General features: G+C 52.6%; 1 protein-coding gene across 1 annotated transcript in view; it reads right to left on the reverse strand.

The window, feature by feature from the left end:
• Positions 1-1,737: 1,737 nt before the first annotated feature.
• Mfsd4a (major facilitator superfamily domain containing 4A) overlaps positions 1,738-20,498 on the reverse strand; it is a 28,566-nt gene continuing 9,805 nt past the window's right edge. Inside the window, exons 2-10 of the mRNA XM_070041679.1 lie at positions 16,727-16,925; positions 16,022-16,282; positions 12,384-12,549; positions 11,945-12,060; positions 10,534-10,707; positions 7,884-8,031; positions 6,166-6,236; positions 5,286-5,406; positions 1,738-4,098 (exon numbers count right to left, since the gene is read on the reverse strand). Coding sequence (XP_069897780.1) covers positions 4,043-4,098; positions 5,286-5,406; positions 6,166-6,236; positions 7,884-8,031; positions 10,534-10,707; positions 11,945-12,060; positions 12,384-12,549; positions 16,022-16,282; positions 16,727-16,925 — 1,312 coding nt within the window. The 3' untranslated portion in view covers positions 1,738-4,042. The remainder of the gene's footprint in view (positions 4,099-5,285; positions 5,407-6,165; positions 6,237-7,883; positions 8,032-10,533; positions 10,708-11,944; positions 12,061-12,383; positions 12,550-16,021; positions 16,283-16,726; positions 16,926-20,498) is intronic.

A 20,498-nucleotide genomic window follows, 5' to 3' on the forward strand; every position in this document is an offset into this window, starting at 1 on the left:
TTGACTTGCATTGTAATACAGCACTAGACTGGTATCTAATAGCCTTCTTGACACCCCAGATCAAGGCATAAACCAATCATGTAGAACACAGGACTGTCGGGCAATGCCTGGGCCCTCCAGTGTTAGAACAGCCTCAGACCTGACCTTGTGCATTGGAAGCCTTGATTTCCATCCCACTCTCAGAGCGTGGCTGCAAGTTGGGTTGGCTTGACCTTAAAAAATAGAGCTTTTGCCGGGTGCCTATGGCTCATGCCTGTAATCCTAGGTACTCAGGAGGCTGAGATCTGAGGATCACAGTTCAAAGCCAGCATGGGCAGGAAAGTCTATGAGACATTTACCTCTAATAAACCACTCAGAAAAACTGGAAATGGTGCTGCGGCTCAAGTGGTAGAGCGCTAGCCTTGAGCTGAAGAGCTGAGGGACAGTGCCCAGGCCCAGAGTTCAAGTCCGACAGCTGACAAAATAAAAAGAGCTTTTGTCTAGCACCATTCATCTCCACTGCTACCAGAATGGCCCAGGAACCATCATCTCACAAAGTCTTATAGTTGTACCAGTGTCAGAGGGAATACGGGCTTCTAGCATTCTTGCTGTGTTTTTTTTCTTCTTTTTTTTTTTTTTTTTGTCAGTTATGGGCCTTGACCTCTGGGCCTGGGTGCTGTCCCTCAGCTCTTCAGCTCAAGGCTAGCACTCTACCGCTTGAGCCATAGCGCCACTTCTGGGCTTCTAGCATTCTTGTCTGTTTCAGGAGTTTGCTTTGAATATACCAGTAGCCATAAGAGCTTACTTAGCAAATATGAGTTCCATCTCTACACTTGCTCTCACTGGTGCGTGCACTCTCTCTCTCTCTCCACACACACACACACACACACACACACACTATATATATATATAAATATATATATATATATATATATATAGTGCGTGTGTGTGTATATATGTATATATATGTATATATGTATATATATGTACATATATGTATATATGTATATATATACATATATACATACATTATATAAGCTGGGCTCACGCCTGTAATCCTATCCTAGCTACTCAGGAGGCTGAGATCTGAGGATTGAGGTTCAAATCTGGCCCAGGCAGAAAAGTCTGTGAGACTCTTTTCTCCAATTAGCCACCAGATAACCAGAAGTGGCGCTGTGGCTTAAAGTGGTAGAGCACTAGCCTTGAGTGAAAGAGCTGAGGGACAGTGCCCAGGCCCTGAGTTCAAGCCCCATGACCTACTAAAAAAAAACCCCAAACCCCCAAAACTTATATATATATATATATATATATATATAAAACCCATAGTAACGAGCGACTTGTGTCTGTGAAACACATTAAGCCATTTGTTTCTGAGCTTTAATATAAAAGGTCGATTGTCTCTTAATAGGTAATACATTAGGGTTAAAATATTTTAGGAAAGAAACCCAAATTTGTTTTAATCTTATTGACTCTAATAAACAAATGAATCACAAGTTACATACAGCCATGGATTCTCTTTCTAAATCTGTATAAAAAAAGATGTTTTCTTGAAAAAAAAACTCAAGAAAAATACATCTGCATCCTCTTTGCCCCCCTCAGTCTCTAGTGAGATTGCACATTTAAATTTGGCCAGTATCTGATACTTCAAGTATTTACAGACAAGAGTTATGACCCACCTACACCGGCCCCTTTCCAGAGACATTGCATCTGTTTGACTTACAATAAAGATGTACCAAAACACGAACAATTTCTAAGCTGTTGAGGCTTTAAAAATGACTTGATATTGATGATGCAATTTCTGTGTCAGTAAAATAACATGTGCTTTATACAGATTCCTTTAATTTTTCCAAGAATTCCTGTGAGGTAGGGTACTTTTAGGAATTCCACTTTCCTGGTTCAAAACAGTTGAGGTTGGACACAATGTGGCCTGCCTGGAGCTGCGCAGCTAGAAGTGAGGTCAGCACTTGACCTGGCTCTCCGGCCAGATGCTCAGGAAAGAAAAACACACAAAAAAACTTGTAGTGTCAGGCGCTGAATTACAGCTCTTGGAACAGGAAAGGAAGCCCAGAGCCACGATCCACTGCAGTGTGACCTTTGTACACACACGTACATAGAGAAAGTGCAGGCAGGCTGCGTAGGCAACAGCTGTTTCTCTGCTTCCAGAAGTCACCTCGCTTCCTGAGCGGGTGAGCTGCCTTTGCTATCACTGCCCTGTGCTGTGCATGGGAGCTGGAGGTCATGGATGGCCCTGCCCACTGGATTCTGCGCAGCTGGAACTTGTTCAGTACTCCCAGCCTTTTCTAAAAGACAAGACCTTGACCTGCTATAGAAGTTTTCCTTTAGCCAGGCGCTTACTGGCTCATGCCTGTAATTCTAGCTACTCAGGAGGCTGAGGTCTGAGGATTGCAGTTCAGAGCCAGCCCAGGCAGGAAAGTCTGTGAGACTCTTATCTCCAATTAACCACCTTTAAAAACCAACCAAACAGGGGCTGGGAAGGTGGCCCAGTGGTAGAGTGCTTGCCTTGCATGCATGAGGCCCTGGGTTCGATTCCTCAGCACTACATAAGCAAAAAGCCGGAAGTGGCGCTGTAGCTCAAGTGGTAGAGCGCTAGCCTTGAGCTGAAGAGCTGAGGGACAGCGCCCAGGCCCAGAGTTCAGGCCCCACAACCAGACCCAAAAAACAAAAAAACAAAAAAAAAACCAACCAAACAAACAAAAAGCTGGAAGTGGAGTTGTAGCTCAAGTGGTAGAGTCCTAGGCTTGAGCAAAAAAGCTCAGGGATAGCTCCCAGGCCCTGAGTTCAAGCCCCAGGATTGGCACAATTCTTCCCTCCTCTATAAGTAAAAGATGGAACACTCTACACTTGAGCCACAGTTCCACTAATGTCGAAACTCCTTGGTGCTAGTCAATGTCCTTAAAGAAGAATAGGCCAGCCAGCTCCTGGCTGCAGGTGACCTCTGGCGCTGCCGCACTGGTAGTAAGCAGCGGTGAGCTGCAGAGTGGCTGCAGCTGGCTCCCTGGGGGAGCAGCTGCGCTTGGCAGCTTTGGCTGCAGAGTGTTTGTGGACGTAAATACTCCACCACGGCCAATCGTAGCTACCAAATGCCTTCACTGAGCGCCTGGAGCTGGGGGGCAACCGGGCTGCACTCCACCTCACAGTGACCCCACCTCCCACGAGCACACGCATCCCAAACCTCAAGAGTTAGGAAATGTTAAGTGTTGAGCATTTATTGGCTTTGTTTTTACTTGGTTCGATAGGAGTTAACTTTTGGTTAGGGCTGTATTTAACAACCGGCTCTCAAAATGAAAATGGAAGGACAAAGCAGGTGTGAGCTAGCCGCCAAATCGGTGTCCCAAAGGAGCAAGATTCAACTTCTCAGAAGTGGAGGTGTGGTTCAAGTGGTAGAGCTCTAGCCTTAAGCAAAAACAAAACAAGACACAAAACAAAAACAAAACTAAGGTAGTGTGAGGCCCTGAGTTCAAACCCCAGTTCTGGCACAAAAGAAACAAACAAAAAGACTGAACTTCATGTGATATCTTAGGTTACCGAACTTCAGCAAGAACCAGAAGGACTCTGGACATAAATCCAGAGTAAAAAAAATCACATACATCCTTTGAACATGCCAGAGAATAATGAGATTTGTTTTGATTTAAAAATATATATATCTATCTACATGTAGTGATAATCATCAAGCTTTATCATTTCAGCCTATTTTCCCAAACGGAAACTAAAAGTGATCGCAAACCCAGGGTCTGGGTCCATGCATGAAGCGACGTGAGCTGCGTCCTGCCCTCCCCTCCGGGTGTTGTGGACAGTGGGTCTGAACCAGGGAAGAGGAGAGCAACTGGAAATGTCAGGTCCAGTCTGCATCTAATGATTTCCTGGGGAAGGACCCAGTACCGGAAAGTCGATTTAATTTCTTCTGTCCAACCGAGTGTAAGTGGATTCAAGCAAGGCAGGGAGGGAGGCCTGCCTCTTCCCTGCAGACCTCTGGCTTCCTATGAAGCATGGTCACCTTGATGCTGAGGAGGTTGGGGTCTTCACCTGCTTCCTGTACCCTGTTTCACCTTTGGTAGCACTCAGAATTCTCCAGGCCCAGTGGCTTGTCTTGGGTAGAAACTAAGAGGAGAAAGCAAACAGTTAAATAGAGCCGGCAGTGTGTCTGGGGATCTCCCAAACGCTGCAGCATTTTTCTGAGAGCTGACCAAGTTTCTTGTTCTCTGCCTCCGGGGCTCATTTGCAAGCACCGAGTGGAGGAACGAGTCAGACGTACAAGTTCTGGCAAACTTGGGGGAGGCGCTTTGTCAAGACTAGAGTCTAGGGCGAAGGGAATGTGCATTTGTGTTTGCCTCCCATGAGAAAGGAATGCAGAGCCGGGTGCTGGTGGCTCACACCTGTAATCCTGGCTACTCAGAAGACTGGGATCTGAGGCTTGCAGTTCGAAGCCAGCTCAGACAGGAAGGTCTGTGAGATCACTTCCAGTTAACTAGCAAATAGCTAAAAGTAGAGGGCTGGCTCAGGTGGTGCTAAGGGCGGACCTAGTGACTGGTACCTGCCATGCTAGATGTGATTCTGGGAGACCCTCTGTCTTTCCAGGCCTCAGTACTAAGTGGTTTTTCTTTTAGGGGGGTGGATCCATCCATCCAGTGAGCACACTGGGGGTGGGGGGGTGACTTCACTTAAGACCAGGCTGTGCACATGACTACAGTCCCTGCTGGAGTTGAGGGCTCTGGGCAGGAGGGCGGGGGAGCGGTCAGGATAGAGAACAGCCCGGGACTCCCCCTGCCTGGGGTCTGGGAGAGAAACTATTCTTAGGCGGTGATTCAGCCCCAAAGGAGCTTTTCTCTGCCATTTGGCCTGAAGGCCTCTTATTATTTTAATTTTTGAAGATGTGATTTGGATCAAAATCAAAATTCAGAGCTGTAAGGAGGGATGGCCAATGAGACAGCTCCGGCCAGGGAGGCAGGCTCTGCTGCCCCGGCCCTAAACAGGCTGGAAAGAGACTTTTGGCCCCTGGTCGCATGCACGGGGGATGCTGGAAGGTGGACTCTTAGTCTATGCCCCTCTGCTCATGGAGAAACCATGAGTGAACCCCCTCCCCCACCGGCCTTCAGAGTCCAGTGTGACCATCCCAGGGAGAGCAGGAAGGGGAGGGAAAGGAAGCTGTAGAAAAATAAACATTTCCTTGCATTTTGCTTGGAACAGAACAGTATTTCCGGTGTATTAAGATCACCCCCACCGCCTTCCCTGATTCCCCGCCCCACTCTGTTTTCCTCCCCTTGTGTAGAAACGGATTCTCTCCTTACCAGAAGAGAGCCCGGGGTGCATCCTGTGGAAAAACAGGAGCAAGACGTAAAAGGCAAAAGCCAGGCAGCCAAAGATCACACCACACACCAGGAAGCTGTAGCTGCCCTGGGCCTGGAAGATCTGCCAAAGGGGAAAACACACAGACACAGGCCATTAAAACTCCACGTGGGAGGTGAGCGGGAGCAGAACCTCCCAGAACCTCCCAGGCCGCTTGGCTTGGCAGACTCCATCAAGGTGAGACACCCCTCACCCCCCAACAGGAACTCAGAGGAGAGGCGTCTTGGCTTTTCCAAGGTTATGCATCTGGAGGCAGAAAGTCCTGCCCGGAGGCTAAGGTTGGATCTGGCCACCCTTTGTAGTCTTTGAGCTGTGAGTTCTGGAACTTTCGATAAATCCCCACAGCATCATGGGATTGCCAGTCACACCAGGTGTTTCTATTACCCTTAGGCCTAACTGGACAGGACCCAGGCTCTGAGTGTTCAAGCTTCAGAACTGACACACGTGTGTGCATGCACACTCACACACACACACACACACACACACACACACACACACACACACACACACACAAGATAGCAGGCAAAGCTGGTGCGTGGCACTTCCTGGCAGGAGGCTGGGGTCCCAGCAGCAAGGGTGGAAAGGACCCTGGGTGTGGGGCACGCTGTCCAGGCTCATTACTCTGGGTCCCCTCCTGCCTCCCTGCCAGACTCCACCGGTGTTTGCTTTGGACCTGTCTCCCGATTTCACATTTGGAGGCTCAGCTTTCAAGTGTGGCCTGGGGCCCTGCAGGCTTCCTGGGCTCAGGAGGCCCCAGCGTGGGTTTAGAGGGAGCTGGCTGTCACCTGTTGGAGGCGCCCTCCCCCACAGGGCCCCACATACCAAACCGACCAGCATCTGCAGGGCCATCTCGCCAACTCCAGCCCCTGTCACCAGCACCGTGGTCGCACAGCCTGCCGGACACAGAGGCTCTGGTTGGATGGCGGCAGTACAGTGAGGGCTCGCAGCCCGGCTCTCACTGACTAGCCACAACCTCTTTGGCTACAGGGCCCCGACTTCAGAGTGAGTCTTGGAGATTTGTCTGCCTGGGCTGGCTTCAAACCTCCATCCTCAGAACTCCGCTTCCTGAGTAGGTTACAGGTGTGAGCTGCCGGTGCCTGGCTTTCATTTGGATGTGAATAACCACGTGTAATAGATTCTCAAGAAGTCAATGGGAAGAAAAACTGCTAAAAGGATTCTTTTCAGCTACTTTTCCTGGCTGCCTGAAAATATGCTTGTGCAATTTGAGGACTATTTTGTTTTTCTTTTGCCAGTCCTGGGGCTTGAACTCTGGGCCTGAGTGCTGTCCCTGAGCTTTTTGTGCTCAAGGCTAGTGCTCTACCATGTGAACCACAGCTCCACTTCCCGCTTTTTGTGGTTAATTGGAGGTAAGAGTCTCACAGACTTTTTTTTTTTGCCCAGGCTGGCTTCAAACTGCGATCCTCAGATCTCAGCCCTGAGTAGATGGGATTACAGGCGTGAGCCACCAGTGCCCAGCAGTTTGAAGAGTTTGTAATGAGCAGATACTACTTTTTTTGGTGTTGCTGGGATTTGAACTAAGGACCTCATACTTGCTAGGCAGGCACTTTACCACTTGAGCTATATCTCTAGCCCTGCTTTCACCATTAAGATAAACTTAAGGCTGGAGATGTGGCTTAAGTGGTAGAGAGTTGCCTAAGCAGCTCCAGGCCCTGAGTTTCAACCCAAAGACCACCAAAATGAATAAGCAAACTAGTGTATTTTGAAAACAATGTGGAAATTTATGATAGAAAGTGTTTTATTCCTAGTGACCAGTGATGACGCTGGGTGTTAACATTATTTGGGCGGTTCTCTTTGGGTTTTCTTGTCTCCTGACTGGATAACTAGGTTGGATAAATGCGCTGGTTGCTCTACCCCTGATACACCAACCTCCTTGCCCCTCTAAAGAAATCACACACCTTACAGCTGAATTGCTAACCACTGGACATTTCCAGTTACTTCTATGGGTGATGATAAAATTTCTAAGCATGATCATTTTTAAGGCGGGGTGCCAGTGGTTCACGTCTACCATCCTAGCTGCTCAGGAAACTGAGATCTGAGGATCATAGTTCGAAGCCAGCCCAGGCAGCAAAGTCCATGAGCCTCTTATCTCCAATTAACCACCAAAAAGCCAGAAGTGGAACTGTAGCTCAAGTGGTATAGCGCTAGTATGGAGCAAAAAAGCTAAGGGACAGTGCCTAGGCCTGAGCTCAAGCCCCCCCCCTCCCCAAACACACATACAATAGATCTCATCTGAACACACTTAGCAGGGAGGCAAAGGAAAGGGGTAATAAGTTTTTGCTTTGAATTTGGCACACCCCTGATGCACACTATGTCAGCATATCCAGAGATATTCCCACATGGATAAAAAATAAAATGGAAAAGAATGGCTAAGTGCTTGTGTGGCCTGAAGTGGCGGGTTCCTGTAGGCAGCCATCCTCCTTTATGAAAATGCCCTGCCAGTCAGGAGGTGGGGTAGGGACCCTCCTGCTGGAAGACACACAGGAAGACGGTGCAGGAGTGGAGGGGTCCCCGACACTCACCTGTGTATTGGAGAATGTCCTCCGTGTAGGCCAGCATGCTGGGGAAGGTACTACTCAGGAACAGGCCCAGACTCGCTGTCCCCGCAAACAGGAAGATGACATTGTAGGAGAAAATAAGCAGCAACAGGAATGTCACCACCACGCCCACCTGTTGCAGAAGTGGAGGCCATTAGGAACCAGAAAGCTGGGCATCCCCGGTGAAAGGAAAAACCAAGGGATTCCCTCTCTCCCTGCTCCAGGAGCAGAGCAGAGCTGTGTGACTTGATCGCCACCTTGTGGACTGACCAGGCACTGCAATGTTCCTACTCTGAAGCTCAAGGAGACACAGGAAGGTTCTGTGTGTGTGTGTGAGAGAGAGAGAGAGAGAGAGAGAGAGAGAGAATGTGAGAGAGAGAGAGAGAGAGAAAGAGAGAGAGAGAGAGAGAGAGAGAGAGAGAGAGAGAGAGAGAGAGAGAGAGAGAGAGAGAGAGAGAGAGAGAGAGAGAGAGAGAGAGAGAGAGAGAAGATGCTGGGATAGAACCCAGGACCTCAGGCATACCAGGTGAGTGTTCTACCACTGAACTATCCCCCAGTTCTATGTGTGGGCATGTCATGCAGTCCTAAGAGATGACAATCTTCCATAGTATTCTACAGCTTTGAGGGGAAAGGTCCTGGACTTGGTTATGTTCTGGATCTAGTTCATTGGCAGAGCATGTGCTTAGCATGTGTGAAGCCCTAGGTTTAATCCCCAGCATTCAAAACAAAACAAAACAAGAATATAGTTTCAGGGCCAAGTGTGGTGGCTTACACCTGTAATCCTAGCTACTTGAGAGGCATAGGAGGATTGAAGTTCAAAGCCAGCCTGGGCAAGACTTTGCTACATTTAGCAAGATCCCATCTCAACAAATAATCTGGGCCTGGTGGTGTGTGTTCACCTATAATCCCAGCTATCCAGTAGATATTGCTAAGAGTTTTGAAGTCTGAGGCTAGGACCTTACATGAAAAGTGGGCTGGGGACGTGGCTCAGGTGGTAGCACTTGTCTGAAAAGTGCAATGCCCTGATTTGAAGATTGTGGAGGGAAAAAAAGATTCAGCTTCTTTTGAAACCCAGGGCCCTAGCCAAATGGCTCTGCTGAGTAGGCTAATGGACTACTGAGTAGGCTAATACTGTTCTTCAAGAGGTCTCCTGATGGCCCCGTGCAATGGCCATTGTCTAGAGCAGGGGATTCAAGAAGCCATTAAGGCCAACTAGACTAGTTCCAGTGCAGCTCTGAACTGGCAGAAATGCGCAGGAAACATGAAGAAGCCAGCCAGCCTCTGTTGGCTGCCACTGTGGAGCAGTGAACTGCAAAAAATCTCAGCTCGAGGATGTCACTGAAGAGTACTTCAAACACAAGAAATGAGCAAACTAGGGGCTGGGAAGGTAGCTCAGTGGTGGAGCGCTTGCCTTGCACGCATGAGGTCCTGGGTTCGATTCCTCAGTACCACATAAACAGAAAAAGCCAGAAGTGGTGTTGTGGCTCAAGTGGTAGAGCACTAGCCTTGAGCTGAAGAGCTGAGGGACAGTGTCCAGGCCCAGAGTTCAGGCCCCACGACTGACAAAAAAAAAAAAAAAAAAAAAAAAACCCAAAAAAGAATAAATGAAATGAGCAGCTCACACCTGTAATCCTAGCTGCTCAGGAGGCTGAGATCTGGAGGATCATGGTTTGAAGCCAGCCTGGGCAGAAATAGTCCGCAAGACCCCATCTCCAAAATAACCATCAAAAATAGCAAGTGCAAGGCCCTGAGTTCAAGTTCCAACAAAGCAAAGCAAAGCAAAACAAAACAAAACTTGGCTCTCCAGGAAAAGAACAAAGCAGCATTCTTGCTATCTTTTTTTTTGGGGGGGGGGTCAGTTATGGGATTTGAACTCAGGGCCTGAGCACTTTCCCTGAGCTTTTTCCTCTCAAGGCTAGTGCTCTACCACTCCCAGCCACAGCACCACTTCCAGTTTTCTGGTATGGTGCACTGGAGATAAGAGTCTCACGGACTTTCCTGCTGGGCAGGATTTGAACTTGGATCTTCAGATCTCAGCCTTCTGAGTAACCAGCGACTGGCTTATAGTTCCAATCTTGAAAGACCGTGCGATAAAGGCCTGGTCACCAGAACAGTGTTCTAGGGGCCTCGCGGGAGGCCCCTAGGTCATTGGCAAGCCCTGGAAAGGGACTGTGGGTCTCCTGCCTCCTGCTTCTGGCTTGTGAGGCGAGCAGCTTCCTCACCACACTCCCACACGGTTGCAGCCATACACCCACCGCAGGCCCAGAGCAGCGGCTCTGCCTGCTGGGGGGGATGCAGCCTGCAGCGCCAGCCAGAGGAATCCTCTGCCTCCAGAAGCATGCCAGGGACGGAGAGCTGAGCCGCTGGGGCCCATCCCATAGCTGCTCACGCCCTAGTCATTCTTTCCCATGCTTGAATCAACTTTACAGCAGGAAACATGTCAGAATCTTTCTCTTTCCCAGTCCACCAGCGCCCAGGCCTCTCCCTCCCATGTCTGGGCTCGGGGGACATCAGCTCCCTGGATGCTGCCCTCACTCTTCTATTTTTCCCATTAGCCACGTAAACCCAAGCAACTGTCCTAGGGCAGTGGTGGACAGAAGCAGCGCATCGCAGGTCCGTAGGCATGGCCACTTACCACGTTGACGAACACCATGGTGGCTGGCCTCATTCTGGAGGAGATGGGAATGGAGGCAAGCCGCCCCAGGGTGATGAAGCCCCAGAAGAGACTGGGGAGGTACCCGGCTGTCTTGTGTCCAACGGACAGCGGCTTCTCCACTGCATAGCTGTACACAAAGGCAGAATATGCCCCCTGTGGGGAGCAGGCCTTGCTGAGCACACCTGAGCCCGGCCTGGGCACAAGTCGGGGACTGAGGAGGACCGACTGTCTCCAGAGGCTCAGCAGGAGCCAAGGGCCAGGCTGGAGCTGAGGCTAGCAGCCGAGGTGCGGAGGTGGAGGGGGGCCCCCCAGGTGGGTCTCTGCAGCTCCCTGGGGGTTTGGGCAGACAGGTGCTTGCTCCGTAGCTAAGAGAACGGTGTGCACACCTCTCGTTTTCCAGATGAGAGAGAGCAGGGAGAAGGTCACCCAAGGTCACCTTGGGAGCTGGACGTCAACCAAGTGTGTTCTCCAGTACTTTTCACCAGGTCATTTGGGTTTTTGTTTGTTTGAACTAAGGGCCTTGTGCTTGGCAGGCAGGTGCTCTATCACCTCAAACCTACCCTCAGCCCTTCAATAATTGAGGTTATTTTATTTATTTGTTTTATTTATTTGTTTTTGTTGGTCGTGGGGCTCGAACTCTGGGTCTGGGCGCCACTGCCGCTTTTCTGGTGGTTTATTGGAGATTAAGAGTCTCATGGACGTTCCTGACCGGGCTGACTTTGAACCTCGATTCTCAGCTCTCAGCCTCCTGAGTAGCTAGGATGACAGGCATGAGCCACCGGCGCCCGGCTAACTGAAGTTATTTTTAAGATAGGGTCTTGTGTTTTTATCTCAGGGCTATCCTTGAACTACACCTCCACTTCCAGCAATTTGGTAGAAGCTAATAGCCGGAGATAAGAGTCTCTTGGACTTTCCCGTCTAGACGGGCTCCAGACTGAGATCCTCAGACCTCAGCCTCTTGGGTAGCTAAGATGACAGGCGGGAGCCACAGAGCCCGGCGGCGCCCGTGCCCGTGGCTCATGCCGGTTGCAAGCTTGAGCAGTGAGGCCTGACAGCACAGCAGCAAGCTGGGCGCTCTGCCCTCTAACCGGAAGAACAGGACTCTGCCCCCCTGAAAAATGCGGATCCCCATAACCAGTAAAACAAACAACCCACTGACAAAAAATGAAAACAGGCCAGCCATGATCAAACAACTGGCCAAGACAGAGCCTGGGCTTCCAGTGGGTGGTGAACAAACTTGGGGTGTGGAGGGGGGCAAGGAGCCCATGATGAACCTGCAGACCCCGGAAGGAGTCTTCTAGACCTTCTCTCTTCCCTTGCTGTCCAGGCCCGGTGTGGAGATGGAGCACCCCCCCCCCCCCGCCATCCACGCATGCTCAGACAGACTCACCGTCATCCCGTCCGTCATGAACAGCACCAGGGCCGCTGAGATATGGATGGCAAAGAAGGAGCAAGGGGCTCCCCGGAAGTTCCTTCTCTGGCAGCAGCTGAACAGGTCCTCATGCCCTGGGGGAGGCGGGAAGAACAGGGCTGAGGCTCCCTTCCTGGGCACCCTGGGTCAGGACACAGAGGGGTCCTGGCGGGCCAGCCCCTGACCGCCTCCATGCCTCCACTTCTACACTCTGTGAGCAGCAGCCTGCGTCCTTGTCCCAGTCCTTGGCCAACCTCGACTGACTCAGAGACGCCAAGTCATTTCCCCAAGGTAACACAGCCAGGGCCTGGGTCAGGTGAACGCCTCCTGTCCCATGAGCCTATCAGGGCCCAAGACTGCTCTACCCATGACCCCCAGGGCGGGCCTGGAGACTGGGATCATTCACAGGGGCCCCCACCTGGGTAGAGTTGAAACTTTGGGGGTAGCGAGGAGGTGTCTTCCTTCTCGGGGGGCCGTGTCTCCAGGGCCAGCTCGTCCGCCGGCAGGAGCAAGGGCTTCCTCTGGGGGCAGGTGAGCAGCCGTTCCTTGGACAGCAGGAAAAGCACAGCCAGGGGCACCGGAAGCTGGGGGGCGGAGGAGGGTCCGTCAGGCTCGGTCTTCCTCCGGTCTTCCTCCACCCCGTGTGCTGCCACCCCCATGCGGCACATAGTATGGCCACGTGGCTCCCACTACAGCAAAGACCAGCTCCAAAGCCGGGCACTGGCAGCTCACCCCTGCAATCCTAGCTACTCAGGAGGCTGAGATCTGAGGATCATGGTTCAAGGCCAGCCCAGCCAGGAAAGACTACAAGATTCTAATTTCCAATGAACCACCAAAAAAGCTGAAAGTGGAGCTGTGACTCAAGGGGTAGAGTGCTGGCCTTGAGCACAAATAAAAGCTAAGGGACAGCTCCAAGGCCTTGAGTTCCAGTCCTAGGACTAGCAAACCAACCAAAACCAACAAACAGTCAGCTCCAGTCCACTAACCAGGCCCCTCAACCCCTGCAGGCTTGAGGTAAATGCTGCCCAACCCTTGTCATACCCATTTCCTTGAGAAGACAGAAAGGCTTTTCAAAGCCTGGACCCAAGAGGCAAGGAGTCCTAGCCACGCGGCTGGCTGGAGCAGGGTGAGATTACAGCCTGGTGTTCCGGCTGTGTTGGGAACACCTCCATCTCAGGTCCTGCCCAGCACTGCCCTGCCCAGAGGGCACAGAGCTCTGCTTCACTCTGCTTTGTACCTGGTGTCTAAGGTTAGAACACACACACACACACACACACACACACACACACACACACACACACACACACATTCCTTTTGGTTAACAAATGCATGTGCACAATCACGCCAGACGCATGTCAACATTCAGGTCTGTGCTCATTATGCTGAGGCACTTAGTCTCCCCTGAACTCCCCAGAGCACTTCCTCCGAGGTTGCCTGGAGAAGCTGCCAAGCCTCCCTCGGGGGCCCTGCCTAGATCTAACCAAGCTTGCCACCCCGAAGCTCTTTTTTATTTTTTTGTCAGTCATGGGGCTTGAACTCTGGGCCTGGGCGCTGTCCCTCAGCTCTCCAGCTCAAGGTGAGTGCTCTACCACTTGAGCCACAGCGGCCACTTCCGGTTTTCTGGTGGTTCATTGGAGATATAAGAGTCTCATGGACTTTCTTGCCCTGGCTGGCTTTGAACCCCGAAGCTCTTTGTGGGGTCTAAGCGCGGTCCTCCGTGCTCAGCTGCAGCTCCGCTCCTTTTGCTTAGGAAGGGAAGCTGCCCATGCAGCTGCAGAAGGCTCTGAGGGTGGGTGAGCACCGTCACTGAGGCCACGCAGAGATGGAAGCTGACTTGATGCTGCCCTGGGGGATCCCCTCAAATTCCTCTAGATAAGCAGGGGTAAAGCCCAAGCGCGATTTTGAGAGCTTTTGCATGCACTCAAAAGTAGGTAAGGGCTGGGACCCTGGCTTAGTGGTAGAGTGCTTGTCTAGCATGCATGATGCCCTGGGTTCAATTCCTTAAAACCACATAAGTGGAAAAAGCCAGCCGTGGCTCTGCGACTCAAGGGGTACAGTGCTAGCTTTGAGCAAAAGAAGCTCAGGGACAGCGCCCAGGCCCTGAGTTCAAGTCCCAGGACTGGCAAAAACAAACAAACAAAAAGTCAAGGTCAAGGCTGGATATGGTGGTACACACCTATAATCCCAGCTACGGAGAGGTGAAGCTGGGAGGATGGCTTAAGTCCAGGGGTTCAAGATCAGCCAGGATTACATTAGTGAACGCCATCTCACATCTCACGAAGCAACAACAGCACAAGTCACGATTGGGCAGCCTCTGGCAGCTGTGAAGCCAGGAGGGAGTGGGAAGAGACCAGGTCTCTGTCCCCAGGGAGTCCAGGCCTGCCGGGGGTGGGGGTGGGGAGAACTGGTTGCTAGGGAAACAGGAAATGTATACTGAGGCCTGCAAAGGCAGAGGCCTGGGAGAAGGCCAGGCAGACACAGCTGGAGAAGGGAGGTCACTCAAGTGGGGTTTTCCAGGGAGGTGGGTGGGAAAGGCTTCCCAGTGGCATTCAGAGCTCCAGTGCCAGCCCAATGCCAGCTAATGCCATGTGGGTGAGCAGGGCCATGTCCACTGTATGCACAGCCTCATTTTCTTCCTTCATTTTCACATACAATCCAGGGGGAAAATGTGGAAATCCTTATGGCACACAAGTTACACCCCCCTCCCCACTCCCCCAGCTGGATGTATGCAAGAGAGAGAGGGGAAACCCCGGGCCTGAGCAGGGCCTTGGGGTTGCCAGCCTGCAGAGTAGCCTCTCCTTCTGCAAGCCCCACCCCTTAAGACACAGGCCCAGAGCTTCATTGCTTCAAACAATGACAGAGCTGGGCAGAAAGGGGAAGAAACAGAGGGCGCTGGCGCATTGACGAGAGCCCCCCAGGAGTTTCTGGCACAGGGAAGAGGGGTTACAGAGAAGCAATGACTGGTCGGTCTGGGAGTCAGGGCTGCCAGCTCTACTTCCCTCTTTCTAGACCCTTCTCCAGGCCTTGAGCCAGGGAAGGTTGTAACATCCTCTCGGGCTGCTGCTCAGCAAAACTGGGTGGGGGGGGTGAGGGGGGGTCGAGGGCTCCTTTCAGGGTAGACAATACCCCTGGAAGGCCAAGTCAGCCTGGCACCAAGAGGCTCTGCACCAGGGAGACAAGTGGGGCCTCTGTCCCCCGACAGGCTGCCACCCAAGTGCCATGCTCCAGGAGGCCAAGGGATACTGCTCAAGCTGGGGTGTGTGGGGGTTTACCACCTGCTTTATGCTCCAATTTGGACTCATGTGAGAGACCCCATTGTAAGGTCCACCCCAGGAAGGCAGGGCAGACTCCTCCCTGCTCTTGGTTAAGTCTCTGCCCAGTACCTGATCACCTAGGCAACCGGCACACCTGGAAGAAGTCACCTCCCCCTCCTCCCAGGTCACCTCCTGGGCCAACTCCAGTCAAGCCTCCCATCGGAGACTCTGAGGTCACATCCGAACCCAGTGTGGCCACACCTTTTGCCCACCTTGGCCACGCTTTCTCCTCCCCCCCTGCCCTGCACCTCCCACTCCCCCATCCCCCGCCCCTCTGCTTGCCCCTTTCAGCCATGTGCTCTCCACCACGCATGGCCCCTCAGCAGTTCAGAAATAAAACTTCTCTTCCTGCCTGAATACCAGATGGCGTTCTCATTTATCAGCAGCCTGCGTTACTTTACCTTACACCCATAGGGGTGTCCTTGCGGCCCAGTCACAGAGAGGAGGTGGCCTCTTCCCTCTGCTTCTATGCTACAGGCCCGGCCCTCTGCGGCCATCTTGTCTCCACCCTCAGCCTCCGCTGCACCTTCCTCGAGAGCGGCAAACACAGCTGGTCACCACCGAGGGACCTTAGCGATGGCCCCAGCAGGCCAGTTCTCCGTCCCTCGGGCCTCCTGGGGGCACACCTCAGCCCGGGCATGTTTCTCAGAATCTCAAGTCTGCACTGTGGGAGCTGGGTGGGGGTGGGGCACGGGATGCACGCGTGGTCACCGGGTCCGCCCCCCTCTCCCATCACACTCACATTGATGAGGGCCATGATCCAGAAGGCGTAGGACACGCGGGTCTCGGCCCCCTCCTTGGTGGGCAGCCCAGGGACGGTCTGGTTGGACCAAGGCTGGGCTCCTGCGTGGTGCTGGCCTAGGACCCGGGAGGTGTGGAACGGGTGGCTTCTGGAGGTGGCATTGGCCGTGCTATTGTCAGGGAAGCAGTTGGCCTCGGACAGGAAGGGGTCAGCGATCAGGGGGCTCAGCAGAGCACCGAAGCCCACAAAGAAATGCAGCACCTGCGGATGGGGAGGGGCTGATTTTAAACTTCCACTCAGTATGTGGGGGGCGGGAACCTCCCCTTGGCCTCAGCTTGTACCCCAACTAGGGAGCCTGGCTCTGGAGAGGGGAGGAAGAGAGGCAGGAGAGGAGAGGAGAGGAGGAAGAACCCCCTCTTGCCACCCTCTAGGGGCCCTGGGGGGGAGGGTGGTCCCCTCTTTCTTGCCCTCTTCCTCTCCCAGTCTTAACCCTCATCTGAGGCTGCTACATCTACTGTCTCCCCCACCAGGCAGGAATCAATAAAGAGATTCCTTCCAAGTGGGGTTCCTAAGGCAGCCCTCCCCTCCTCTCTTCCCCCCAGGGATTTCTGGGGGGTGGATTGTTTTACTGGGCTCAGCCTCCACTCTAGCCCTAGGCCCGAGGCCTGCATGTGGCCCAGGGAACTCCCCGCTCGGCTCACTCACCTGGAGGAAGAAGGCCGAGTCCTTCTGGTACATTCTCACCAGCTGCATGTTGGCCACCGTGTCGATGCAGCCCATGGCCAGGCCGGCCAGTGCCATGACAGAGGCCAGCACTTTCACGTCTCGACAGAAGGGGATGACCACAAACACCAGGGAGATGGCCAGGGTGGAGGTGAAGAGAGCCCATAATGACTGGGCCAGGCTGGAGCAGGGGAGGGCTGGGGTCAGTGGAGGGGCGCAGAGCCTTGGGATGAGGCTCCCGCTCCAGCCCACCACTGGCCAGTGGCTTGGGAAGCCCAGACACTTCCCCCATGTGGTAGAGGTGGGAGGGGGCCTGCTGTGGGGGTGTGGACAAGCTGTGGAAGGTTCCTATCTCCTCAGAGGACAATCCTAATCCCACAGATGTCATGAAATGCAGCTTGACACCATGCCTAGATGTTATTATTATTTTGTCGGTCATGGGGCTGGAACTCAGCACATAGGCACTGTCCTTGTGTTTTTGCGCTCAAAGCTAGCTAGCACTCTACCACTTGGAGCCACAGCTCCACTTCTGGTTTTCTGGTGGTGAATTGGAGATATGAGTCTCACAGACTTTCCTGCCTGGGCTGGCTTGGGACCATGACCTTCAGATCTCAGCCTCCTGAGAGTGACTAGGATTACAGGCCTGAGCCACCAGAACCAACGCCACAGCCTGGTATTTGGCCGATGCGGTGACCCTTCTAGCAGGCAGGAGTCAGGGGCTCTGTGTCAGGCATTTTTTTGGACCTGTCTGCAAGGCTAATGGGGATGAGAAACTTGGGCATCAAGAAGGTTCTGGATGTTGAATGCTGGTGGTGCACATCTGTAATCCTAGCTACTTAGGAAACTGCAACCTGAGGATCATGGTTTGAAGCCAGCCCAGGCAGGAAAGTCTATGAGACTCTTGTCTCGAATCAGCCACCAAAATGGCAGATGTGGTGCTGTGGCTCAAGTGGTAGGGTGCTAACCTTGAGCAAAAATGCTCAGGGACAGTGCCCAGGCCCTGAGTTCAAGGTCCAGGACCAGCACACACACACACACACACACACACACACACACACACACACACACACACACACACACACACACACACACACACACACACACACACACACACACACACACACACACACACACACACACACACACACAGAGTTCTGTAAGTTGTGGAAGCTGGAGGTGGGTAAGGGTACAGGGACACCTCTCCACAAGTTTCCAACACTGGGAAGAGAGAGGCCTCCAGCTACCAGCCACTGCGTCCTTTGCTGGAGCAAGCCTCCGCCCACCCTCTTGGCTCTCAGCCACCACATCCAACCCCATATCTGATTAAATCCTCTATCAGAAGAGCTCTGTTGATAGCTGCAGTTCGTTATTTTGTTATTTTCTCATTTCCTGGCTGATCTGTCAGGGAGATTGCTTTTCATGACCCTTGTCTGTTCCCTGCACACAGCCCGGGCGGGAGTGGCGGGGGGGGGGGGGGGGGGGGGAGGGGAATACTGTAAGGCCTGTGTGACAGAGGACACATGGAAAAGAAGGTCCTGCTAAGGCATTGCTGGCTGTTCTGGTCCCACCCTGGCTCTCCCTGCTCTGACAGTCTCCAGCCCTGACAGCTGGCTCTCTCTGTCCCTCTGCCCATTGGGTGATGGCCACTGGACCACCAGGCACTCTTTCTGCACACAGGAGCAGGCCCCATGCCTCAGGTCCTCCTCCTGGGTACCTGGTACAGATGCAGGGGTGCAAGGATACTGCTGACCTCTCACAATACCCCCGCCCCCACACACACACATACAAGACAGGCCAGGGGCTGGGAAGGTGGCTCAGTGGTAGAGCGCTTGCCTTGCATGCATGAGACCCTGGGCTCGATTCCTCAGCACCACATAAGCAGAAAAAGCCAGAAGTGGCTCAAGTGGTAGAGCACTAGCCTTGAGCTGAAGAGCTGAGGGACAGCGCCCAGGCCGAGTTCAGGCCCCACAGCTGACAAAAAACAAACAAACAAACACAGGCCAGGCAGCCTTCTGGGTGGCCCAACCTCAGGGAGAGTTAAGATGGCCCCTATGAACACCTCAAGTATCCCCCCCTCCAGTGACAGACACTGCATTTCCACCGCTTCCCTGACCATTTTGCAGTAATGGAAGGAAACTTCAGGTCAAATGCAAATGCTCTCTCAAAGAATTAACACCTTCTCATTATTGCCTTATGAAAAAAAAACAAAAACAACAAACGTAGGTAAGGCTGGACACCTGTGGCTCATGCCTGTAATCCTAGCTACTCAGGGGGCTGAGATCTAAGGACTGAGGTTTGAAGCCAGTCAAGAAGAAAAGTCTGCCGGGCGCCGGTGACTCACGGCTGTAATCCTAGCTACTCAGCAGGCTGAGATCTGAGGATCACGGTTCAAAGCCAGCCTGGGCAGGAAAGTCCGTGAGACTCTTATCTCCCATAAACCACTAGAAAACCAGAAGTGGCGCTGTGGCTCAAGCGGTAGAGCACTCACCTTGAGCTGAAGAGCTGAGGGATAGCGCCCAAGCCCAGAGTTCAAGCCCCACAACCGACAAAAAAAGAAAGAAAGAAAAAGAAAAGTCCATGAGACTTATCACCCATGAACTACCACAAAACTCAGAAGTGGAACTGTGACTCAAGTGGTAGAGTGTTCAGCCTTTAACATAAAAGCACAGAATCAGTGCCAAGGCTCTGAGTTCAAGCCCCAGGACTGGCATAAAAGCAAAGGCAAACAGCAACACACCCATACAAGCAACAACAAAGAAAACAACTTGAACATAAGAATAAACAACTAGGTTAGAACTGGTAAGGCACTTGCCTGGCACCTACTACCATTGGTGAGGCCCTGTGTTCCATCCTTCGCCCCACCAAGACAGACAGACAGACAGACAGACAGAAGACAGACAGACAGAAGACAGACAGACAGACAGAAGACAGACAGACAGACAGACAGACAGACAGACAGACAGACAGACAGACAGACAGAGGAAGAAAAGAAGGAAGGGAAGGAAGGAGGCAGGGAGGAGGGAAAGGAAGCACCTGAATGCAAGTGGCTGGGTACAGCAGTCAGCATGGGGCAAAGTCCTGAGGGGATGGGAGCTGGGGTCAGCCAACTGAGATAGGAAGGATCTGGGGGAGGTGTGGGAACGGAAGCGGTGCATAATAACTAGCCTGACGGTGTACATGAGAACCACTACTGTTTGTTTATACTGTCTCAGATGCTCCGTGTACATTGTAACACTGTGGAGGAGACTTCACACTTATGCTATCTGACCCATGGGGGTGCTTAACTAAGTAGCTATATAGTTTGGACCAGCCCAGGTGTCCTGGCTTCATGCTGTATGTACATGCATGTGTGCACGTGTGTGTGTTGTGTGTGTGTGTGTGCACATGCATGCACATCAGGTGCTGGTCATGGACCAGCCAGACAGGGGCAGAGAGGTGACAGCAAGAGGTCTTTGATCAGCAGGGCTCTGACGCCTTGGATGGAGAGCATGCACCTGCTGGTGTCACCACAGCTCCAGATGCTGCTACTGAACACTGGCCCTACAGTAGCACAAACATGCTTCCCACTGTATTACTGCTGTGCCCTGTGAAACCCAGGCCCAGCCCCCTGTGTGTGGCCCTGACAAGGCTACTCAATCCAGGCTGAGGATGTTGCTGGTGAAACAGGACAGTGCCTGAGGGATCTCTGATCAGCCACCCACACAGGGCGGCCTAGGGAAGGGACTGGAGACGGTCAGACACTGATGCAGGAGTA

Source organism: Dipodomys merriami, unplaced genomic scaffold (assembly GCF_024711535.1).
Source record: "Dipodomys merriami isolate MVZ:Mamm:240054 unplaced genomic scaffold, mDipMer1.0.p SCAF_31, whole genome shotgun sequence".
Lineage (NCBI taxonomy): Eukaryota > Metazoa > Chordata > Mammalia > Rodentia > Heteromyidae > Dipodomys > Dipodomys merriami.